This window comes from Rhodamnia argentea, chromosome 1, assembly GCF_020921035.1.
Source record: "Rhodamnia argentea isolate NSW1041297 chromosome 1, ASM2092103v1, whole genome shotgun sequence".
Taxonomy (NCBI): Eukaryota; Viridiplantae; Streptophyta; class Magnoliopsida; order Myrtales; family Myrtaceae; genus Rhodamnia; species Rhodamnia argentea.
In genome coordinates, this window is record NC_063150.1 from 3,488,653 (window position 1) to 3,514,260 (window position 25,608).

The 25,608-nt window shown below is 41.3% G+C and overlaps 2 protein-coding genes and 1 pseudogene across 2 annotated transcripts; 2 read left to right on the forward strand and 1 right to left on the reverse strand.

Annotated features, from left to right (window-relative positions):
• The first annotated feature begins 1,600 nt into the window (after positions 1 to 1,600).
• On the forward strand, positions 1,601 to 4,546 carry LOC115748782 (annotated as a pseudogene).
• Positions 4,547 to 10,367: 5,821 nt separating this feature from the next.
• LOC115748779 (pyruvate kinase isozyme A, chloroplastic) lies at positions 10,368 to 15,488 on the reverse strand. The gene is made up of 6 exons (XM_030685397.2): positions 14,700 to 15,488; positions 12,698 to 12,788; positions 12,398 to 12,591; positions 12,133 to 12,254; positions 11,557 to 12,035; positions 10,368 to 11,056 (listed from the first exon to the last, which is right to left on the reverse strand). The coding sequence occupies exons 1-6, from the start codon at positions 15,273 to 15,275 to the stop codon at positions 10,755 to 10,757; spliced, it is 1,764 nt and encodes a 587-aa protein (XP_030541257.1). The 5' UTR covers positions 15,276 to 15,488; the 3' UTR covers positions 10,368 to 10,754.
• A 2,021-nt stretch (positions 15,489 to 17,509) lies between these two features.
• Positions 17,510 to 20,079, forward strand: LOC115748784 (ADP-ribosylation factor-like protein 5). The gene is made up of 3 exons (XM_030685402.2): positions 17,510 to 17,767; positions 17,977 to 18,183; positions 19,536 to 20,079. Exons 2-3 carry the CDS (start codon positions 17,992 to 17,994, stop codon positions 19,893 to 19,895), a joined length of 552 nt encoding a protein of 183 aa, XP_030541262.1. The 5' UTR covers positions 17,510 to 17,767; positions 17,977 to 17,991; the 3' UTR covers positions 19,896 to 20,079.
• The last annotated feature ends 5,529 nt before the right edge of the window (positions 20,080 to 25,608 follow it).

The following is a 25,608-nucleotide window of genomic DNA, read 5'->3' on the forward strand; positions in this document are numbered from 1 at the left end:
TGCCGACTATTCATTATTCATTCAACATAATATGACCATATTCTAATTCTTCTCATCTATGTTAACGATGTCATCATTACTGGGAGCTCTACCTCCTCCATCACCGAACTAATCACTCAACTTGGCACTGAGTTTGTAATCATTGATTTGGAAAATCTATCTTATTTTCTTAGCATCAAAGCCCATAGATCCTCTATTGGGTTGTCCCTCACTCAATCCAATTATGCTACTGCTCTTCTCACTCACACAAGTATGGTCGATGCAAAACCTTACTCATCGCCTATGACTCCCTCGGCTTTTAAGTTGTCAAAGAAAAGTGTTGAACCACCGACTAATGCCTCCACATATCGAAGTACGGTTGGGGCACTACAATACCTCACTCTTACCAGGTCAAATATATCATTTGCTGTCAATAAAGTGTGCCAATTCATGCATTATGCAACTATGGATCATTGGTCAGTCGTCAAACGAATTTTGCGCTATCTCAAAGTCACTATTCATCATGGGATTACCTTGCATTCTATGCACCAATTGTCCCTTACCGCCTATACAGATGCTGATTGGGTCGGCTGCCCTAATGACTTAAAGTCTACTAATGGCTATTGTATTTATTTTGGTCCCAACTCGGATTCTTGGATTTCTAAAGAGCAACCAACGGTTGCTCGATCCAATCTTGAATCGGAATACAAAGTGGTGGCTAATGCAGCCTCTAAATTAGTATGGCTATTACAACTCCTTCGAGATCTTTAATATAATCTTCCTCAAATCACCACTTGTTCTTTGTGATAATGGGGCATCATATATGGTTGCAAACCCCATCTTCCATGCACCAACCAAGCACTGGAAATTAACTGTCATTTTGGTCGTGGTTTAATCAGTAAGAAGCAATTGGAAGTTCACTTCATTCCTACATAGGTGCAAACGGCTGATGTAATGACAAAGCCTCTATCCATATTCTAATTTCTTGTTATGTGCAACAAGCTCACAATGACACCGCCACCGTTTCTCTTGAGGGGGTGTGTTAAAGCAAATCTTCCATGATTTGTGCTGATTTCATTGATAGAGCCAATCTTCCATGATTTGTGCCAATTTCATTGATAGAGTAAATCTTCCATGATCTGTGAAAATATTGTGGATTCTTACCTTTCGTAAAATCTTTTCAATTGTGATTTTCCCGTTCATGTACATGATATAAATATAATACAAATTGCCACACCAACAATAGTGTGATCAAATTCAAGTCCATATTCTTTCACAAGCTATTATTCTTGTAAGCAAGCTGCTAGTTTAACATTTTGAAGTATTATCATTTATTCTCCCCATCAATAAGTGTTCTGTACAAAACATACGATGGTGGCATGTAGATTTGCAGTTGATATTATACAATTTTTTATAGTACTGTGAGAGAAGCATATATATATATATATATATATATATATATATATATATATATATATCTCTCTCTCTCTCTCTCTCTCTCTACCATTCCCTCCGTTTGGTTTTGAAACACTAAGTTCTCGTCCTTTGTTATTCTTCAGGAAACCCCTCTGAAATAGTCACACAAGAAACCCCCGAAGCTGCAAAAATTTTGTCTACGGAAATGGCCGAACAACAAGAACGGATGAGTCGACAAAACCCAGATCAGACAGTCCCCATCTCAGTCGAACCTCGAAGCCAAGACTCGAACAGACCATCGAACCACAACCTCCCAAACTTCCTCTCTTCTGTGAAACTCAAGCACGTGAAGCTCCGCTACCGCTACCTCATCTCCAACGCCATGTACTCACTCCTTGTGCCACTCCTCGGCATCTCTTCCCCCCACCTCTCGACCCTCACGGCCGGAGACCTGGCCCAGCTGTGGGGACCACCTCAGGTTCAACCTCGTCGCCGTTGTCCTGTGCTTGACCCTCATGATGTTTCTAGTCACTCTCTACTCCATGACCCAAGCCAGGAAAGTCTACCTCGTCGACTTCGCCTGCTACAAGCATGGCCCGGCCCAGATATGCACCCGCGAGACGTTCATGGAGCGGACGGAGCTCACAACTACCTTCACCGAGGAGAACCTTGCTTTCCAGCGGCGGATCCTCGAGAGGTCATGTCCGTGCCTGAGGCCGTGCTCCGGGTCCCACCAAACCAGTGCATGGAAGAAGCGCGGGCGGAGGCTGAGATCGTCATGTTCGGGGCGGTTGGCCAGCTGCTGGCCAAGACTGGGGTCAAGGCCAAGGACATAGGGATCCTGGTCGTGAACTGCAGCTTGTTCAACCCGATGCTGTCGCTGTCGGTGATGGTTGTGAACCACTACAAGTTCAGAGGGAATGTGTTGAGCTATAAGCTTGGTGGGATGGGCTACAGCGCTGGATTGATTTCTATCGACCTTGCTAAGCAGTTATTACAGTTTTGATTTATTTTTCTCTCTGTTTTTCTGTTCTTCAAAGTATAATATATAATCGGAAACTTTTATTGAACAACGCCCTAATTGTTATCCAAGCAAACAAGGAATGAAAACTTCCATCGACGGACGAAATGCTATATATAAGTTGGGTGACGGGAATTTTATTAGGTTCACTATTGAATAGCAGGCCATTTTATGTTGGTAGTGTGGCATGCAGGGTGTGTTTGTTTGAGTGAAAATGTTTTGCCGAAATTGATTTTTCGGATTTTCACCCGTTTGGTACTTTGGTTTTTCGAAAATGACTTAGACAACGAAAAATACTTTTCGGTCAACGAAAATTCATGCATAAAATTAAAAAAGCGAATTCCCTAATTTAAAGAGGTGAAAACAGTTTTTGAAATTAATCCTCTCAAATTTTTAATATCTTTATTATATATTTTTTTCTTCTTCGGTTGTTGGTTGCCGAGCCTCAACGGCCAGTGATATGGCCACATGAGGTCGAGCCTCACCATATCTAGCGAGCTTAAGCTCGCCAGATCTTGACAAGGCTTGACCTCACCGACCGCATAGCAAGTTTGATCTCGTTGGCCATTGCCAAGGCTCGGCAACTGGTAGAGGAAGAAGAAAAAGACAAAAATATAAAAAATATAAAAATAAAAATATCCAAAATTTTGATTATTTTATACCTCAAATAAAATCATGAGATTGAACTCATTTCACAAATGAGAACAAACACTATAAAACATTTTTGGTAACCTATAAGCAATCGAAGAAAAACAAAACCGTTTTCCTAGAAAATGATTTCCGAGAAATCACTTTCCTTTTCCATGGGTTTTCCCCCAACCAAACGCACACGTAATTTAAAAATATATCATCAAAATTAGAACCATGACAAAAGGAAAACCTTCTACGTAGTATCTTGCCCTTGTTTACGCTTTGGTTGGTTGGGAAGTGGGGGTTGGGAAGTGGGAGATGGTGAGTGGTTTGAACTCGGAACCCTCGAAACCTAGATGACGTCCAACAAAGTGATCCACTGATGAGTCAATTCAAGATTCATTGTGCCACAGAAGATAGGAAAGAGAGTTCTCATGTTCTTGCTTGCCCTCAGCAATGATAGGGAAATTTAATTTTGGTCTCATGAAAATGAAACTTCTGCCTGATCTTATTACTTCTCTATGAATCAATCACTAGGTACAGCCTAACTCTTATGCCCTAGTGGTGAGCATCAAGAGCATCACCCTCAACTGGTACTTCGGCAATGACCGGTCGGTGCTTGTCACGAACTGCCTCTTCAGGATGGGCGGCGCTGCGATCTTCCTCTCTAACCGGTCCTATGACCGCCGGCGCTCCTAGTACCAGCTCATCCACACTGTGCGCACCCACAAAGGCTCGGATGACAAGAGCTATGGCTGCGTGTTCCAGTGAGAGGACAAGAAGAAGATAGTCGGCGTGTTGCTCTCCAAGGACTTGATGGAGGTTGCCGGGGAAGCCCTGAAGACCAACATCACGACCCTCAGCCCGTCAGTGCTCCCATTGTCGGAGCAGCTCTTGTTCTTCACTACCTTGGTCGCGAGGAAGGTGTTCAAGATGAAGATTAGGCCATACATTCCCGACTTCAAGCTGGCCTTCCCGCACTTTTGCATCCATGCCGGAGGCCGAGCAGTTCTCGACGAGATAGAGAAGAACCTGGAGCTCACTGATTGGCACATGGAGCCCTCACAAATGACTCTATACCGATTCAGGAACACGTTGAGTAGCTCACTATGGTATGAATTGGCCTATCCGGAGGCCCAAGGAAGGATTAGAAAAGGCAATAGGACATGGCAGATCGCTTTTGGGTTCGGATTCAAGTGCAACAGTGCAGTTTGGTGGGCACTAAGGACCGTCGACCCGACGAAGGAGAAGAACCCATGGATGGACGATATCCACAAGTTCCCGGTCCATATTCTGAAAGTGGTGTCTATCGGATCTACCGAGAACTAAGCTCATCGGTCGGGATTTTGCCAATATAGGCGTGGTTGATTCTGAAGGATATGTCTGCTAATTCAGTCCCAAACTTTCTAACTTTGCCAATTTAGTCTTCAATCTTTATGCAAAAATTTTAATGTGGCCCTTTTGAGCCAATTCTCGCTGGGAATTGAATAATTTAACTTTGAAAGTATCATGTTACTTAGGGTCATCCCGGCATGCACTTGTCAAGCATACTTAGATTAGAGTAGCTTAACTTTCAAAATATAGATTACATACAACGTAAGAGTGGTTAGTGCATTGAAAAGCTGCATAACTTCCCAATTGGCTATTTAATACGGGTCCCGATCCCTTTTTAAGTAATTACGGTTTGGTTTTTTCGAGACTCCTATCGGTAAAAAAACCTCATTAATAATAGGTAATATATAGTAAGTACTAAAAGTAGAAACAACAGTTGATAGTTCCATACATTACAATTGTTGACCTATATTAACAGTATAAGCAATTATTAATAGATTGAAGATAATAAATGACTAGATTATAATATCAATTTATTAAACAGGTGCACTGTTACAATTGTTAAGCATGCTTAGGAAATAACTTAATTTAAAAAATATTGAATGCGTATATCACGAGAACAGTCGGTACCGTGGAGTGTCATTTTTGGATCTTCAAGTGAGACTTAAAAGGACATGACTGAATGACGAAACACAAAGTATAATATCCAAACTAAGCCTAAATAGTCAAAAGATGCTGATACTGATAGTGAGGTTCTCTTTTCATGTACAGAACCAAATACACTAACTCCAAAAGATTAGTAAACACTTTTAGAACTGCTAAATCAGGTTTTGGTAAGCAAGTAACGCTACCTTTCTGTCTCTCTCGGTGATGAAAATTGCTTGTATGATTCCTAAACCAATCCATGAATTGGAAAAGGAATTGAAAAGAAAAGGCAGTTGTTGCGTCAACGAGTTTCTTCTTTATATAACGAAGGGTGAACCGACGGAAAAATTATCAAAAAAATCATAAGTCTATTGCGATTGTACTAATTCAGTTTTAAACTTTTTTTGTTGTTGATTGAACCATAAAAATTTTACATTTATGCCAATTCATTCCATTTAGCTGGCCGACGCTGTTTAGTTTTTTTCCTTCTTTTTTACTCTTTCTTTTTATTTCTGCCCATTGTGGCCGGCAAGGGTCCTTGGAGCTTGCCGGCCATTGGCCGAGGGCCACGAAACCCTCACCGAGCCTTGTCATGGCCTCGCTGGCCATAGGCACATTTAATCCTATTTGCTTTTTATCAATTGAGTTCCATAATCTATTTGGCCAGCCGACATTGACGTGTATGATGTTTAATATTATATTAATATCTTTTTTTCTTTTCTTTCTCTTTCGTTCTTTTTTTCTTCACATTGTGGCCGGCAAGGGTTGCCGGAGCTCACCGATCTCTAGACAAGGCCATTACGATCACGGGCAAGGGTGGCCTCGCCCATGCCTTGCCGGTCGCGGCGAAAGCGGCCTTGTCCGCGGTTGGCGAGGCCATGGCCGCCTTCACCCGAGTTAGGTGAGGCTGGCGTCGCCTAGATCTGGGCAAAGGTGGCCACGGCCTTGCTAGCCACAGGTGAGGCTGCCCTAGCCGGTGACCATGATGTCCTCATCGAGTGACCGGGGAGCTCCGAGGACCCTCATCAGCCACAATTCGCCAGCCAAAGTGGGAAGAAAAAAAAAGAAAAAATTATTTAAAATTATTCATATTAGCGTCATGACGCCACATCATTGCCAACCGGGCAAATGAAATACAACAGAAAAATGCAAAAGATACATGACTCAATTGACAAAAAAAAAATTTAAAACTGAATTAACGTAATTGCAATATATTTAGATTTTTTTTTTTTTTTTGATAATTTTGTCGTCGGCGGACTAAGAGCTGGGCATTTTGGAGGTTTCTTGCTGGCTGATAAGCGAGGACATGGTTCATTTAGAATTCTTAAGCACTTCGCCCTTTATAGGAAAAAAAAAAAAAAGTAGATAGAGTGAGAAAATGATCCTGGGGAATTTTATAAGGTTTTGAGTGCCTTACTCAGGTCTTCAAATGCTTTAGTGTTTTGTCTCCACCAGACAATGCCCAGAATTGTACCCTAAGTAAGTGTAGGTATTGAATAATTCCTTTGATTGAACAAAATACAACGCTAAATTTTATAGTTGATTAACAAAAACTTGCATGTCAATATCACATCATGTGTGATGTGCACTTGATGTAGCAAACCATTAGCTCGAATGTTCAAATTAAAACGCAAAGTTCATTTTATTGATAACATAGAAGTTATTCATTTGGCCTCAGAGTATTAGCGAAGTATCAAATATGCGAATTTTTTACCATAGGGGCTATCCTTACCTCACGAGTAGATTAATTTCTATAAATATAGAGATAAGTGCATTTGAAATTTTAAAACCTGTTACGAAAGTGTAATTGAGTCCTAAAACTTTTAAAAAGTACAATTAAGTCCTAAAATTTGTCACGAAAGCGCATTCGAATCCTAAAAAATTTAAAAGGTACGATCAAATCCTACAATTTGTCACAAAAATGCAGTCGAGGCCTAAAACTTTCAAAATGTATAATTAACTGAAGGAGTCGATTTCACCAATCTTGATTGCATTTTTTGAAAGTTTTAGGACTCGATTGCATTTTTTGAAAGTTTTAGGATTCGATTGCACTTTCTGGCAGGTTTTAGGACTTAATTTCATTTTTTGAAACTTTTATGACTCAAACGCACTTTCGTGACAAGTTTTAGAACTTCTAACACATCTATCCTATAAATATAAGCAAACCACCCCGTTCATATGTATCGAGTAAGGCTTCACATGCAGAATAATAGACATGGTCCACAAGGTTAATATGTGCGGGAGACACCAGCTATTTGAATTAGGGTTTGTCGTATTCCCACTAAACAGTCAATTACTCGGTCAAATATAAGGTTTTCATGAACCTAGTGGGGATAACTCAGGTGACTCCTAACAATAGTCCCTGCAGAGTAACTTTAGGAGTCACCGAGAACGCAAAACAAACAAGACTCATGCAGCTAGCTGTTTAGGGTCCACATGGTAACGTATCTGTTTTTGGAAACAATGTCTAAGCATAAATGATTTTTTTATATTATGTTTTCGAGAACAATTTCTGAACAGAAGAATTTGTTTGGTAACTGCACAAAATTTATATTCTTGGAATAAAAAAAGAACATAAATGCATTTAGTACGACCTTAAAAATTTCTACTTCGAATTTTTTTATTTAATTATAAAAATGCGTGAGATGCATGTATGCCAATTCAACTGAGTTATTTAATCACAAAGTGATACACTTGTGACCAATTTATCCCAAATTAATTTTTGCGTCACCAAAATCCCTAAATTGGTACTCGCGTAACATATTTACTCTCTGTTAAATTTCGTTAAATTTTACTGTGAAATTATTAAGCTGAATGACATATGACATTAACTCAATTGACTTGGCAAGCATAAGATTAAATCTATCTATTAATATGTGCTTTTGATGAAGGAAGGGCAACAGTCTTCCGATCATTAGGTTCTATGAACCAAACTCCACCACTAATAAAAGGTCTGCTCAAATATGCCTAGAAATCTATTTGTTCATCTCTCGAATTTCCACGTGAGCTTGCCAAGTCAACTCAGTTATTGCCATGTGTCCTCTAGCTTAGAAATTTCATGGTAAAATTGACGAAATTTACGAAGGATAAATGATTCACACTTGTACTAATTTGGAGGTTTTAGTGACCCAAAAATTAATGTTGGATAAATTTATCATTGGTATACCATTTTAGAACTTTCCATAGTATTAGCTCCAATTAAAATCATTAAAAGGCGGTTGCTGTAGCTTAAGCGAGAAACCCATCGTCTAAGGCCATGATATCGCTTGCCTATCCTGGACAACGCAGATATCAAATTTTCGTTTTTCTTGGTGGTGCGCGTTTCGTGTTTTTTTTCCCCTGGTTGTCCTGTCGGAGTTAGAAGCAAGCACAACTTGCTGTTGATGAACGTGTATTCCCATATGGTTGTACTTTGTCTTGGGTAGCAGATTTTGTGAGTTCGTGTGCTTAAGGTGAAGTTCAAAGTTCAAGTGTACAAGTAACCACCGATGGCTTTGCCTACAGGCCATATGCATCAGCTGAAGAGGCTAACCATCCTAACATATCCTAATCTGGTGATTTAGATATGCTAACAGCAGTTTGCTTGATAACCCTTTGTAAATCACAGTGGAATGCAAACACGAGGAGAAAAACCAGATGATTGTACTCAAGTTTAAAAATGAGTACAATCGGTATGAAGGGAAAATTTTAAATAAGAACCTAAAGTGCTCTTATTTTCTTAAATAAGGGTTCCAAATAAACTTTTTTTCAAATAAGGACATGAGTTAAATCTTGTTTTAAATAAGAACTTGAAGTGGCCATAGAATCTAAAAAAGGCATGATTTTAAAGGCATTTTTGTTTTTTCCCTTTATTTGATTTTTTTTATTTGCCTTTTCCTTTTTCTATTTTCTTAAAAATTAAAAAGAAAAAACACGCACAAGTGGAAGGGGCAGCCCTCTCCGCCAGAGGCTGCCACCCCCCTCCAAAAAAAAAGGGAGGGGGGAGGCATGTTCGTTGAGGTCATTCTTATCATATAAAAATGAAGAATCATCCACTCATGGAAAAGCCCTTCCCGTATCAGGTACTAATATCTTTTTAACATGTAATTAGATCGGGCAATCAGCCAAATTAAGAAATTACGAATAGAAGCTTGTTGCTTTTTCTTTCTTTATAATTAATTGAGGTCATAATAACAATGAAAATGGCTCATTCTTTAGTGAGATTATATGAACAAATGCCTGAAGCGAAATATGTTATTGCTATGGGAGCATGTACAATTACATGAGGAATGTTCGATCTTGATTCTTATAATACTGTTCGAGGAGTCGATAAGCTAATTCATGTAGATGTTTATTTGCCAGGCTGTCCGCCTAAATCATAGGTAGTTATAGATGCTATAACAAATATTTTTTTTAACTTGTAATTGGATCGGGCAATCAACCAAATTAAGAAATTATGAACAAAAGCTCGTTGCTTTTTCTTTCTTTATAACTAATTGAGGTCATAGTAACAATGAAAATGGCTCACTCTTTAGTAAGATTATACGAACAAATGCCCGAACCCAAATATGTTATTGCTATGGGAGCATGTACAATTACGCGAGAGATGTTCAATACCGATTCTTATAGTACTATTCGGGGAGTCGATAAGCTAATTCCTGTAGATGTTTATTTGTCAGTTTGTCAACCTAAATCATAGACAGATTCAGATACTATAACAAAACTGCGTAAGAAAATAGTTAGAGAAATCTATGAAGATAGAATTAGGTCTCAAGAAGAATATCGGTGTTTCATGCTGGATGCAATACTCATACTAGAAATTATAATCAATGATTACTTTATTAATCACCATCTACTTTATCATATTACTCGCTTGATTAAAAGTTTAAAATTACTCTCTTATCGTATACAAAAAAGGATTTTCTAATCTATAATATAATTAGTAGTAATCATAAACATATTATCAATTTGGATTTTTTCTAAAAGCAGTATGAATACTTCATTTTATTGGTCCAACCATAAATTATTCTATAGGCTTTTTAAAAAAAAAAAGACAGAAAAAAATTAAAATAAAAAATTAAAATAGAGAAATGATGAAATACCCCTTAGGCCAAGCTTTTTTTGGGACTTTCTGGTCACTTCAAACCTTTATTTAAAACCTGTTATGTTATTTCAGGCCCTTATTTGAAAATGAGAATACTTCAAACCTTTTTTTGGAATTTTTCAGACACAATGTTTGGATCTTCCTTGAGTTCTCCTCTCAGCTATGGTTCACTGAAAAGGTTCAAACCCGCCACTGACACGACATTCTCCTCTTCCGTGCTTTCGAAACCTCATGTTGAATCTACAAGCCTACAAACGTATCTCCAAAATAGGTTCATTTATCACAAATAGTAATGCTAAGTTTAGGATCCCTTGGTACAGTAGTCAATACTTAAGTGAAGAAGGGAGTCTTACATCGTCCGGTATTATCAAACCAGGGGAAAAAATGGAAACACTAGCTCCAACTACCTGCGCAAACTTTGCAACCAGGACACGTTCCATGTCTGCTGAGCATTGTCCGCAGCTCAAAGCCAAGCAGGAGATTCCAGAACCCATCGCAGGCTCAAATGGATACAAATCCAAAGCAGAATGATGGAAAATCTGGAAAAGGAACTTCTTGACTGTGAACCAATCATTGAAACTCTGATAATAATCGTAATTCAAGAATTACCACTTAACACAATTCACTTGAACGGAAAACAAGTTCTCTTCAGGGTACGTTCATGACTTGAATAGACTGCAACAAGTCGGAAACAGCAATGACAAGATCACCCGATTTGATCATCCCCCTGGCCTTGAGAAGAGAGAATGTTTTATTTAGGTTGCTTTCCATGTCATCAGAGAAGCTTAATCTGAACGGTATCAGACCCCACTGAAGGTTCAGACGCCTCCTCAATGATGTTGCAGTTGTGAAAGCAAAAATTGGGCAGTCAGGCCGGCATCGTGAGAGGAGAGACGCCATGTGACCGGATTTCGTGTAGACAAAAAGTGCATCCACCCCCAAATTGTTTGCTGCAACATAAAAAATATAAGATCTTAAGCATCCTCTTTGCAACTATGGAGAAGACAATGGTACAGTTTCAAGGATCAACACTACAATTGTTAACTATGTTCCAGAACAAAATGGATAATGGCGCACAGTATGTGACGACATGAAGAATCACTAAAAGAATGCCAAAAGAATAATGTAACAACTTAGACCAACGTCTGATCACATGGAACAATTATCCCCTCCAAGTTATACTTGAGCAGAGTACTTGAGCTTCATGAAATTTCCGCAATCAGAAGCAAAGCAGAGATAAATGTCCTATCTTTCAATGAGAACAGCAAGAACAAGTGATATAAATCGATGAGACAACGAATAAGTATATGCTGTACACATGACGTTTGTCAAAAGCTTGTTGTCATGGATGTATTTTTGAAGTCTACAACCTCTACTTTTTTCAAGAATGTATGCCCTCATTTGCCAAGCGTTGAAATTAATTGTGAGGAGCTAAGCCAGAATTACTCACCCATCTTGGCAGCGGAAATGCATATCTCCTCCGAAATGTTGTCTGCAAACGAAGATCCTATAGGTGGAAGTTCCATAGCTTCATGGCGTTTCTCTTCCCTCCACCACTTCTCTATTCTCAGACTGACGCTCCTCAAGACCATCAATGCCTTCTCTGGGTACTGACCCATGGCTGACTCACCAGAGAGCATCAGAGCATCTGCTCTCTGTCTAACTGCTTCCGAAACATCAGCAACTTCGGCTCTAGTTGGTGTAGGGTACTCAATCATAGATTCGAGCAATTGAGAAGCAACAATAACTGGTCTATTAAGCTGCCTGCAGACCTGAACAATTCTTTGTTGAGCTGACGGGACCTTCTCAAGTGGTATCTGAGCACCCAAATCGCCTCTGGCAACCATAGCTCCATCTGATGCTAGAATGATCTCTTCTAAGTTCATCAATGAGTCGATACTCTCTATTTTTGCAATGACAGAAATGTCCCTGCATAGGAGTGAACATGACATGCAATTGGCCCTTCACAAAACAAATTACATACAACTAATTCACGATACATGAGTCGCAAGGGATATGTTCTTACGCATCACGAGCGCGGGCAGCAATGTAACTCTTAAGATGAGTTATAACATCAGCAGACTTGACAAATGATATCGCGATAAAATCAACACCCTCGGCAATCCCAAAATCAATGTCCAGCCAGTCCTAAACATGAGACATTCAGCATAGTTTCATCCAACAAAGGATCAACGTTTTCTTTAGCATCAATATTTGGATGGTAATGTATCTTCTTCAGTTTTCAACATCATTTGTCAGCACAAAACAAATTTATAAAGACAGAGGTGAACCTTTGAAGAAATTGTTGGGAGCATTGCATTACGTTCCCGAACTAGACTACCATTTCTCCAGAAAGTCAAATTAGCTCGTGGAAGCAAAAGTCCTGGATCAGTACATAGACATTTAACATCTGGACCAATTTTCTCGATCACTTCAAACCTCACCATTCCACCATCCACAAGAAGCTCATCCCCAATCTTCACATCTGTGAATTTCAGCAGATTAACAAAACAAAAGCACAGTAAGCAGTGCACGATATCATAGAAATAACAGCTGTTCTTTAATTAACGAGATTTTCCTTATTTTCTTACCTTCGGCAAAACCATCATAATTCACATTGATGGTTCGTTCAGGAAGAGTGGAATCAAAAGCCCTCACACTAAAAGTCCATATTTCACCGTCCTGACAAAAGCACAGTCAGTTAAAGAAAAGTTCTCTTTACAAGCAATGCCATCTGCCACAAAAACTGCAAACTGATCAACAGTAAAAGGTGACAACAGTTCTCTGCGGAACTATTTCAATCCAACTGTTACTACAAGGAAACCATTTCAAATTTTACTCTTTCCTCTAGGTATATGAGCAATCACTTACATCCAGGCCGAATCTTTAGCATTAGGCCACTGTAAAAGGTCTAATTGTGCACCACTAAATGAAAGATGCAAGTTTGACAAGCTCAAAGGGCACGAAAAACACAATAGTGCCATTTTTCAGCGAGAGAGAGAGAGAGAGAGAGAAATATCAACTGAACATTAGCAGAGTTCAGCTAAAAATTCAGCAAATATATGCAGAAAAATGTCGAATGTAAACTAAAGAAGAATATTATCTCCAAAGTGGCCAGACTAACAAAATGACAAACTTCTTGCAGTGCCATCCTGGTTGGTTGCAAAGTGTAAAAATATAGAATATTTGACAAGAAAGGTAATACTACAGCAAGCAGGCCAAATTTTTGAATCATTACAGGCTTTTTGGTCCTGGAAGAAGCCAACTACAAAAGGAAGAACACGGGGCATTGAAAACCCAGAGGACAGCTTGCTCAGAGTGGCATAAAGGATTCAAACTCGCAGAGAAAAGTTGGAAAGCCCTCTTACTATGACGGTTTTTGAAGGCTTGATTGATATATCAGAAAATAACTGCTCTTAGCCATCTTATTGGTTAGACTGCTTTTTAGTTTGGATTTTTCCTTTTGATGTTTATCTCTGTTGTCCTTCCTCTAATACTTCGTAATGTATACTTTTTGTTTGAGCATTTAACTTGGTTCTATTTCAATAAAGTGCTTTTCATTCCCCCCCAAAAAGCCCGGTACACAGGATAAGCAGCTTGCCCAAGGTGAAAGATATAAGAACCATCAAACAGCAAAGAGACCATCGTTCACCATAAAATTTCATTCCACAAGTAAAAGCAGTTACCACCGAAAGAACAACAGAACCTAACATAAGGAAGTAAAGACGTTCACGTTGTTCCTATGAAGCATGCACTTGCACCCAACACTAACACAAAAGAACACAAGCAAAGCTCAGTTTCCTAGTCAGTCTGTACTAAGTCTGACAAAAAAGCACTTGCATTGAATCAGTTCAATGCAATTTCAAGTATGATGTGCCCATATTGGGTGTAAATTACAATAGAGGACAGTGTAGTTCCCGTCTTCCCCTTGACTCAGCATTTGATTACAGAAAAGTTATCTATCTTCAGAGAACTATCAAGTGCACGCATTAATTGGTAGAGTTCCATGATTGAGTGATAAATCAAGCATAAGCTATAATAACCAGTTCCAGTTCACATATATATGTAGACATCTCAGCAAGAGCTGTCAGAATGGTAAAGGTCTTTGCATCACGCAATTTACTATTCCTCACAAATTTTGTTTATGTGGGTTGTACTTTATGGAGAACAATAAAACTTAACCAATAAAAACGTAGTTAATCAAGTCCATTCCTTTTTTGATTTGGGAACCTGGGGTATCACAATCTTACGCAAATGATCAGAGAATGAACACCCATTTGCCCACCAAGCAACTACAGCTAACTCAATCAAGTCCAAAGTGATACGGGAGCATCGGGCCTAGTCGATCGGTCCTTTACGCCTTGAAAAGATAGCATTCTATCTTGCATTTTAACATCCAACCTTCGACCCATCCCTACATACTCTGATCTTCCACGATTCCTTCCACAATCACTCACTTGCCCTCCCTCGCAACCGCATCACAAAGTCCCAAAAACTCCAGGTCAATCAAGCTTCAATTAACTTAACAAGTCACGCCATTTAAATCATAAATGCAAATTCGATCAGTAAAAACAAAAGAACCGACAAACCAACCTCGGCTTTCGCAGAAGCAGCCCCACCAAGATCGCCCATGTGAATCTCACTTCCTTCCGTGTCCATCATTATGGCGACCGCGTACCCCTTCTCCTCGTTGAGCCGCCGGACACGCTCGATGACGCGGCGGTGCCACTCGCGCGTACCATGGCACATGTTGATCCGCGCCACGTTCATCCCCCCGACGGCCAGAGCCTCCAGCTGCTCCGACGCGCACGTCGCCGGGCCGATGGTGCACACGAGCTTCGTGCGCCGCGTGCTCCGGAACCCGTTCTCCTTCAGCTCGACCTCCGTCACCGCATCAACCTCGATGGCCGCCACGTCGCCGGTGGGCGGCGACGCCACGTTCCCAGTGGAGGGCGAGATCGCAGCTCCGGCCCCATTGTAGGACACCAGGACGTGCGGAGCGGACGGGGATTGCGGGTTGGGGTCGGAGGCAGAGGCTTTGATGGAGAGATTGGAGAAGGTGATGGGCGAGGCGCGAAGGGTGGTGGGAAAGGAAGGCTTGGGGTTGGATTTGCTCAAGAAAGCCACCCTCGGCGAGCCGGTGAAGAATTGGAGGGACCGCGCCGACATGGTGGCACGGAACGACGAGGGTTGATCTCCGGCGAGACTCAGGGGCTGGGGAGCGAGCGCGAGCGAGGGCTGTTATGGGTCGAAGTGGTGGTGATTGTGAAGGAGGAGTAGGAGGAGAGGAAGACGGAGTTTCCAAGGGGTTTTGGAGGGCGGCGGAGTTTCCAAAGAGGGAGAACAGAGAAGCGTTTTTGGCCGTTTCGAGCTTTGTTAGTGTCGTTCTGGAAGTGTTCGTTAGAGCTCGGAGGGACTAGGGCTCGCCGTTTCGCTCCAAAACGACCCCGACGAGGGAAGCGGAAAGGGCAACACGAACGTGCGGCAGGATGCAGAGTCTTAAGCCACGCGGCCCATGGATAGTGGACTGATCTGGAGGATCATCAACCTTGCCTAGTGTGGGGCCCGGAACAAGGGGGACGGTAGGATCATCCCCGCCCCCCCCCTCCTTTTCTTTTCGAGAGATTGGGACTTGCGTATGCTTTTTCCATTTTTCCGTTTGGTAGTTTTCTAGGTTTCCTTTTCATGTTTGTTTTAGGAAACCTTATATGTAAAACGATTGACGAGGATATGCCTCCTAAGATCCGGAATTCCTCCCCAGAAGTGGATCCGGAGTTCTCTTGCATCCCTCAACGGGTGGGTCGGGTTTTGTTTCTACAATGTACTCAACCCCCAATTTATACGGGGGCAAAATTACACTTGTAATATCAAAAGTTATGTATGGAAATCACTTTAGTGTCAAAAATTTCAATCGGATCACTTTAATGTCAAGTCGGAGACAAAATAATCACTTTGGTGCCTCCGGTGAGAATTTCCGATGAAAAAAATACTTGGCATTTTTAATTAATTTTTGAATTTTAATTGGTATTTAAAAAAAAATGAAGGCCAAGTAGACTTCAAAATTCAGAAAAAAAATTTAAAAATAAAATTAGATTTTTAAAAAAGAAAAATTAACAAAAAAATTAAAATAAAAAACTTTATTTAAAATAATAAGCTAAAAAAATTAACCAATAAAAAAATAAGATTAGACGACGAAAGTTGTTGTAACCCTCGCAATCACCGCCCCACCATTGCCGACAATGGCCGACGACGGTGGGGCATGGCCAGATGGGGATTTCCAAGCACCGGCCATGGGCCAGCAACCCCCGTCGGGTGCAGGGGAAGGCCTACAGGCCCTCGCCAAGATCCGGGTGAGAAGGGCCACCCTCACCAAGATTTGGACGAAGGTTGACGACCCTCACTGCCGGATGGCGGGGGTCCCCGGCCCCCGGTCAAGGCTCAACGACCCTCGCTAGTCATGATCCACTGTCGCCGATCATTGCTGATAATGGTGGAGCGACGATGGCGAGGCTACGGCCGTCGCGACACGGTCAACAGCTCCCTTCTTTTTTAATTTTATTTTTAGCTCTTTTTTTTCAATTGTTTAGCTTATTTTTCAAATTATTTTAAATAAAAATTTAAATTAAAAAGGAAAATGCCACGATGGACTTCCAAACTAGTCACCTCAGCATCATATATTAATAAAAAAGTGCTACGTCGGATTTTCGACGAAGAATATCCGAGTTAGCACTTAAATGATTATTTCTCAAAAAATTTGATACTCAAGTGATTCGATTGGAACTTATGACACCAAAGCAATCTCCATACACAACTTTTGACATTAAAAGTATCATTTTGCCATTTATATAGGTAGCAATTCATATTGTAAGAGATCAATTCTAGATTGATTTTGCAGGTATCCTAAAACTCGAACCCGATCGCCATTACTATAGAATATTTTACTCTTATATACTCAATAGCACAAACTCTTGTTTCTGACGTGCTTTTTATATTTCTACTTCTTCGAATATTGTCCTACGTATTTTGACTCTTTTAATTCTACACTCAAGAAACTTTGCAATATAACTATAAAGATCGACACGTTAAGTGATAAGATCCAATGTCGTCGTAATTTTATTTTAAGTTTGCTTTTTATTTATATTAAAGTGAGAGGAACCATGCCATAAAAGTAAAACATCTAAATTTTCATGGACCGAGATGATTCTATTCTGCGACCCGATCCGACGGTCATCCTTTTCCTAAGATAGGATTTCTTAGGTTTATCGTGTGTACAAGTGTGTGGTTTTTTTAGTGAGTCCCACGTGGAATTTCACAAAATGCTGCCCGAGCCAACGTGGCGTGCCACGTCATCTCACGCGCGGGGAGTGGCACTGGGTCGGTCAACTCCCGTCATGCCTCCACCGTCTCAGAGTCGTCACCGCCTTCGCTCCCTCAAAACTGACGATGGTCTCGAACCCTCTCTCTCTCTTTCGCTCTCGCTCTCCTTTTGCCCTTCTGCCAGAACAAAGGCAAATCGATCGCGATCTGAAACTATCGAGCTAAATTCCACGGATTGATTGTTAATTAGCTCCTAAAGAATTGATTTTTCCTCTGCTACGCATCTCTCAAGCCCGGAAACCCCGAAGAAAGATCATCATCCCAACCTAATTTTCCCATTTCAGGTTCGGTTTGATGAATTTATGCTTACTCGTCTTGTTAATCTTTTGCTTACCTTCTTGTTAGCATCAGCTGATCGATTCGTTTTCCGGACGTTTGATTCTTTGGAATACGCTCTTGAATTTTGCGCGTTTAGGTTTCAACAATTTTGCTCTGATTTTGGCGTTAGCTTGTTTGATCTGAGTGAATTTGATTATTGGGTTGGACGATGTAGGTGTTGCATCGAGGGATGGGAGCGTTTGTATCGAGGTTTTGGTTCATGTTGTTCCCGGCGAAAGAGTACAAGATCGTGGTTGTGGGGTTGGACAACGCCGGGAAGACGACCACCCTTTACAAATTGCATCTAGGAGAAGTAGTCACGACACACCCGACTGTCGGGAGCAACGTCGAGGAGGTTGTTTACAAGAATATCCGATTCGAGGTGCGGTACTAACTGGCCCATTTTGTGCATTTGTTCTGTACTAGTTCTCATAATTAGTGGTGGGCAATGTGATCTTTGACGGTGCCATCAGTGCTTAGGGTTTGGGACATGGAGTTTTTGTATGATGGCGGTCCTGTAGATGGTTTACGCATATGGGCTGCCAATTGGTTGCTGTAATATGTGGAGTCTACTTTAGGGAGTTTTTCTGGGAGTTGTGATTACCCTTGAAATTCATGGTGGATTGCCTGTACAAAAGAGCATCTTTACCTAATTAGCTTCTTTTTTTTTTTTGGTCGAAACCTAGTTAGCTAATTGGCTGGTTGAACTTTGTGATTTCAATTCTGACCTTGACCCTCTGAATATTGATGTATGTGTTATCTGTGGTAACCGATGGGCCGTGGAGTCATAGCTTGAATTACTTAATTTAAAGATTTGAAGCTCACAAGTACTTCTCTTGCTTTTGTTTGTTAGAGATTTGGATGTCGTGTTAGTAATTGTAGGCTATCATAGCTTGTCTTGCTTCCAGGACAACTGTTTTGCCGAAGGTTCTTGATTAAAAGAGTTCTTTCTACCATATTGTCGAAAGAATGCAAGCTTTGGCCGTAGGGTTTCGTTTCTGGAATGCGATTTCATTTATAAGTTGATGTTCTATTAAATAAGATGGCTTTGAATTTTCTGTGTTGGTAAATTGTCAAACACCTGATGGTTGTTCAGCTTAGATACTTGCAACGCACGCTGCCTTCATGGCGTTGCATGCTGCATATTCTGTTTTGATGCGTCATTTGAAAGTGTTTGGATGATAGTAGAACTTGGATACTTTGGATCGTGATAGTCTTCTTTCGTCCTTCAATACATTGTCGCAGCAATTTCAGATAGTGTATGTTTTGGTTATATTACTTTAGCATCTTTGGTAGAGCCAGTTCAAGCCAACAATTTCACATGTGAGTTGGTTACGCCATTCTGTTATATATTTGTTTCACTGTCATCTTCCGACGTTGCTGTTCAAAACTAGTCTTTTTATGAGGAAATGATTCATAAATTAGTCTTTAAGATTGTTCAAACAAAACAGCTCTGGAAGTGTATCAGTTTGTTAGTGGAGAAATATGTTGGACGGTAGATGAGTCATGAGTACAAAACAAGACAACTGTGAATACATTTGCAAGTGATTATGGTCTCATGACGCATCCATCAGATTTAGCTGGACATTTTAGTTTTTATACAGCTCATGTACTAAGAAGATCGACTGCGCTTATGATGGCCAATGTTCACTAAGTAGTAGAAAAGCGCTGGATCAATGAACTTGTCTGTAAATGGACTGACGTTGCTATTCTTGTGATGATGCTTGTTATCAGGTCTGGGATCTTGGCGGGCAAGAAAGATTAAGGACATCGTGGGCCACATACTATCGTGGAACTCATGCTGTCATTGTAGTGATAGACAGCACTGACAGAGCACGGATTTCCATCATGAAAGACGAGCTATTCAGGTTGCTTGCAAGTGAGGAGCTGCAGCAGACCGTGGTGTTGGTGTTCGCGAACAAACAAGACCTGAAAGATGCCATGACCCCGGCAGAAATAACCGATGCACTCTCTCTTCACAGCATCAAGAACCATGATTGGCACATTCAAGCTTGTTCTGCCCTCACAGGCGATGGGCTTTTCGATGGTCTTGGATGGATTGCTCAGAGGGTCACTGGTAAGGCGCCTAGTTGAAAAAGGCAGAGGAATCTCGGGTTTTCTCATGTATTTGCTGGAGTTGGATGAGTGAACTCTCCTCTGTAACCAAACAAATTTGTAGATTGATCCTCTTTGATTTGCCTTCTGTACCTTGAAATGACATATTTGTTTCATCAAATATTTGTCATGGAGAAAATTTGCTGAATGAAACTCGCGTTCCAGTATGCGGATTCATTTGCCATTAGCTATCCATAGCTGTAATAGTGTATGTCATATGGTTCGCCTTTCTGATCTCGACATTACTGGCAGTCCTGTTTTCACAAAATAACGAGTTTAGTTAGTGTGAAATCAGCTTATTTTTCTCATTTCTAAGCGGACGAGCGACTTGTGTTATCTGCTGGACACACACGGCTGCCAATTTCTCAAAACAAGTATCTATGTACCCACACGAATAATCTGCTCGAAGATCATTCTTTATTGATGATCCAGACTCACCTAAGCGCCAGAAATACCATAATACTCGCTGCACATTGACAGTGTAAGCTCAGCATCACCTTTCAAATGTACGTGGACAGTGCCGTGTACATCGTTTTACCTGTTACGCTTGCGGAGTTACCAGTTCGAAGTGAAGGCTTTTACCTGGGAGGAGGGCGTAACTAGTCTTTATTGCTGCGATGTCTATGCTCAGGATTTCCGGCAGCCATAGAAAGAACTGCTCTCTGTCGTTGAACTACCTGAAAGCTCGAGCTAAGATTTCAAAGACGACATGCAAACGCTTCCGGTTTTTGTCCAAAGCAACTCCTCCCTGAAGCAGATCCAAGTATATGTGGATGGACAGAGCAATAGGTGTCTGCAGAGTAGAATTGGCCAAGCCGAAACTACATTATCTTCATAATGTCCAGCATCAGGATGCCCGCTTCATCCCCGCAAACGGTGGTGACCGAGCTCATGGTCCTCCCTTATGCTCGTTCTCTTCAGTTGATGGGCGAGACTGAACAAGAGAGCTTCTGGCAAGCCTTTAGCAGTTTGATCCAAATGACTTCACCTGATGGTCCATGTCTTCTGCATTGCCGCTGATTCCTCTCTCCAGAATTGTTCCGAGAGCATAGTTGACAAAAGGGGCACCACCAATTATGCAAAGCCGGTCGATATCTCTATTTGAATACAGCTCACTGAGGGTAGTTTGATCAATCTTGAATTCGCTCTCTCTCTCTCTCTCTCGAAAGTGTATATCCAACGCTGGTGCTAGGATGTTCATGTGAAGAAGTACCTTCAGGGAAGCTGCAGAAGAAAGGTCTACGCCACTGTTTGGCTTTGGTAAGGGTGGCCGCTGGGGAGTCTGAGAGTACTCCGAGGCCGAATCACTTTTCAAAGCAAGGGCCCTTCATCTGTACTCCGAGCACTCTGCAAGTGCTCTCTTCAACGGCTTCCGGGCAGATCATCCATTCACTGACATTATAGTGAGATGATGACAGCGTAGAAAGGGAACGGCCAAAACTCCGCTGCCCTTTTCGTAGTCAACAGTTTCTGTGATATCGAGCTCGGTCCTGACGATAAGGATGGTCTCAATAGCCAATCGCCAGCCTTTGTTGAGCTTGTCGAACATGGTCCCCGAAGATGCCAAGCACCCTCAATGCAAGAAAAGAAGAAGATGATTGTAGTATGAAAGAAGCTTTCCATGTAGTCCTCCAATTGCAGAAACCAGCTCCCGGTGCAGGAATCAAACTTCTCTGTCGAACCCTTGATCAATGAGGATTAGAAAACATGGTTGTCTCGGCTGTAGGTATTCTCTTTTCTTGCCCTGGAAAATGAAGATGAAGCTGATGCTGCTGATGATGACGTTATGTTGTGAGGACACATCGGAATGAGGTAATGGTGCCTTGCTTTGGCTTGTGACGGAGAAACTTCCAACCAATTTTGATCGCATGGTGCAGTTTGGCAAGAAAAGGAGGTGCTAATAGCTAGTTTTTCATGTTCAAATCAAGAACAAGAAAGGTTAAAAAGCCTGAACATCCGAACTGAGTTCCATTCCAAATGCATCGAACCTCTTCACAGGTTGGGATGTCAATGGTGCGCGTAATCGGGGATGGGGTGCGCGAGCGCTGGATAATCCTCATACCCTCACTGGCGAAGCATCCCTCCAAAAAAGCAAAGCATTCCGATGTTCCTTTGAAGGAAGGCGATTCAGTTGTTTGAGTTTGATTTAACTCGTATCACGTGGAATATTGTAGACCTTAAGCCATCAATTCATCGATTCCTAAAAGGAAAATTACAAAAAAAAAATCTAAACTTATTGTAATTGTGCCAATTCAGTTCTAAACTTTTTTTTACCAATAACATTTTTGCATTCGTGCCAATTCAACCCATTTGGCCAGACGAAGTTAACGTGGATAATTTTTAATACCATTTTAGTATTTTTTTTATTTACTTCTTTTTTTTTTCCTTTTTTTTTCCTTCTCTGTCTTTTTTTCCCCGATGACCATTGCCGGCCACAAGGTGAGGGCCGCCTTCACCCCGGCCGTGACGATCTCACCCAACCTAGGCAAGGCCGGCTACCGATGAGGGCTTCGCGACCCTCGCCGCCTATAGCGTCCGCCGTATGCGCCCTCCGTTATAGATAATTAATAACAAATTAAAGTAAAACGCGTAAGTAGGTTGGGTCAAGCAAATGGCGAGGCCCGGTCCTGACACCAGCCACGGGGGAAAGAAAAAGACAAAGAAAAATTGAAATAATAATTAAAAAACTAAAATATTAATAAATATTATCCCCGTCGGCCCCGACGACACCACGTCAACGTCGGCCGGTCAAATGGACTGAATTGGCATAATGCAAAAAAATTGTGACTCAATTGACAAAATAAAAAAAGTTTATGATCGAATTGACACAATTGCAATAAATTTAGAATTTTTTGGTAAATTTCCCATTCCTACATTGTCCTTAATTTGTAACTTCAGTCAATGTACTAAAATAGTCGAGTTTAAAATCAAAGTAGCATCATCTAGATTGATTGGATATCCAAAACCTTAGAAATAGTACTTAGGGGCCTAAAGTGCATGCGTGCAAATGAGATTACTCTTCTTGTGGAAACCTGAGAAATTTAGGAGCTCCTTCCTAAAACGAATACAAGCCACACCATCATTTTGGGGGACAATGGCAATTCTCCATTTGCGGTGACACGTCACAGGTGACGTGGCCTAGCGTGTGATGTGTCACGGGACATTGTATGACGTGGCGGCGTGCGTTCCAAATGAACAAGTGTCTCGCCACCGCCTGCTTGATTTCCTACTTTTGGTCCTCCCCAAAATCACCTCCGTTCCACCACCCACAGAACTGCTGGCCGGCCGCGCCATGAAGAAGATGCCTCCTCCTCCCTCAGCACCAATATCATCCAATTCACTCAGAAAAATAATATTGCATCGAGGAAACCTGGCATAGCTCCGTCGCAGCTCACTTTGGTGCCGGATGTTCAACTCCCTCCGGCGCCGTTGCTGCCGACTCCCCATGCGCCTCTGCCGGAGCCCGAAGTGCCGCCGCCTCGCCTGAAGGAGGAAGCGGGAATCCATCGACGGCCGAAGAAGCTGCCGATAGTGCCTCCACCGGAGATACCACCGGATCTTCCAACCTGGAGAGGTCCGCCCTTAGATCCGCCTTTAGAGTAGAATAGCAAAAGGCAACGAACCGTCGGCGGTGTTGTTAATAATGATAGTAGGTTTCTTGTCCAGCCTTGCTTTTTGTCGGAGGTGTTAACTTTCCGCGCTTTTACTTTTTTGAGTCTTATACTAGAATCGATGGATTTGCTGATAATCATGCATTGATAATGTATTAAGACACCTTAGATAAACAAGGTTTGTGCCGAGGACGATCCCAGAACGATCTATCAGGTCCATGAATTCTCTCGTGTCTGGTCTTTAAAGACCCCCTTGGTCGTTTCTAGAAGAGCACAAAGTCCATCTTTCTCTCTCTGTGTCGTTCCCAGTCCTCACTTCATCGCAGACCGTCTATGATTACACCGTCTCGGAAGCTCTGGTGTTGATCGTTGAATACGACCAGAGCCACGAACGAAGACCGTTGACTCGTTCAACCCTCGGACCCGCTCTGCACGAGCAAGGTCACCATGGGTGAAACCCACACGATCAAGGGTAAATGGATTGGGTTTGTTCTCGCATGAGATGATGTGAGTACTAAATAAGACGTATTGGACAAAAGGGATTCTTTCTTTTTTGTGATGAAGATGATTTCCATTCATAAACCTCGAGTTTGAAAACATATTAAAGAAGTTTCAGAATAAATAAGCCCTCAAAGGGCTTGAGGGGTTTGGGTGGCCCAATTTGAAGGAATCACATTTCTATCTTTAGGCTTTGGCGATTCATTTTGCTATCCGAATTCACTTGACGGTTGCAGTGGACCATATCAGAGAAAAGCCATATTCGAGCTTGGATTTCATTGATAATCACGCTTGCGTCCCATCTCTGATGATCCGGGTGTGATTGATGAGCACACCTAAGTTTCATCTTGAATGATTTGCACTCAACACCTCCTTTATCAAATCAGAGTGATTCGCTTTTTAACTCCAAAGATTTATCGGATCGAGGTTGAAAATGAATTATGATTTTCTAGAAGCGCAGTCACTGTTGAATTTAGCCAACCATTCGTCTACTCTTGAAAGCCTAGTGTTTGAGATGTTGATTTTTTTTTTTTTTGGTTTTTTCAGGGATGGGTCAGACCAAACTATTTTCGTCCAGGGACATAGCATGGAGAAGACACGTTCAATTCTCTCATCTCTGCTGGCGACACGAATCACATATTAGGATCAGGTACGGGTCTCCATTAGAATAAATTATCCTTGGTAAAAAGAGCATTTTGACATGTATGCTCCAAAGGGGAAAACCTGATTTTGGGTAGCGTCGGGGTTTTGCCAAACTCTGGTCCAAAGAGCACGTGGCGCTTGCAAGGAGGAGGAAGCCATGTTAACATCCGAGTTTGCTTGTTCCCCGTCTGTTCTTGTCGTACACGCTTTCCGCGGTGAAATTCTCAGATTTAGAGTTTGACTCCATCAATTTATCCTCTGTAACCTGAGAATCTAGAGAAACAACAAGAATTTCCTAAGAAGTCTCTTCATTAAAATAAAATAAAATAAAAATGCTCAAAGGGCATGTTCTTTTCATTTAAGCTCTATTTTATTTTACGAAAGATGAATGATTTGAAAAATATTTTTTTAAAAATAGCCGCATATATCATTTGAAATAATTATTTAATAAAAATTATTTTCGTTACCGACAATAATTTGTATCTAAACATTTATGTAAACGATGAAAATATTATTCGCTTAGTTAATTTTTCAAATGATATAAGCGATCGTTTTTTAAAAAGTATCATTCAAATCACTCATTTTTCGCGAAACAAATGAAGCATTGGATGCCTCCTTATCTATCGGATCAACAACCATACTAGAAATCCCTTCGACTAGCAGGTCCCCCAATCAATCTTCTTTTAAGCCATGTGTTCTCGATTATCTTGATGCTCTCCCCATTATCCACGACCCAAATAATCGAGGGTTGTGTTGCTTGGCAAGTGCCGTTTCCTGCATGCCAGAAGTCGTAACGAGGATTATCTGCCAAGCTTGCTTTCCCAGTATGACTTTATCGAAGCCATCAAATCTCTAAACACCAACCCGCCAATGTGCCTTTTTTTTTTTGGTTCTGTATTTCAACACATTGGATTTCAGAACATCTATGTTCATTAGTGTAA

Bases quoted from the DNA above. Each gene is read 5' to 3' on its own strand.
- LOC115748779 (XM_030685397.2), bottom strand. From the start codon at position 15,275: ATGTCGGCGCGGTCCCTCCAATTCTTCACCGGCTCGCCGAGGGTGGCT. The intron at 12,592-12,697 runs GTAAGAAAATAA...TGAAATTCACAG, and splicing joins TTATGATGGTTTTGCCGAAG to ATGTGAAGATTGGGGATGAG. The intron at 12,255-12,397 runs GTTCACCTCTGT...TCTCATGTTTAG, and splicing joins TCCCAACAATTTCTTCAAAG to GACTGGCTGGACATTGATTT.
- LOC115748784 (XM_030685402.2), top strand. From the start codon at position 17,992: ATGGGAGCGTTTGTATCGAGGTTTTGGTTCATGTTGTTCCCGGCGAAA. The intron at 18,184-19,535 runs GTGCGGTACTAA...GCTTGTTATCAG, and splicing joins ACAAGAATATCCGATTCGAG to GTCTGGGATCTTGGCGGGCA.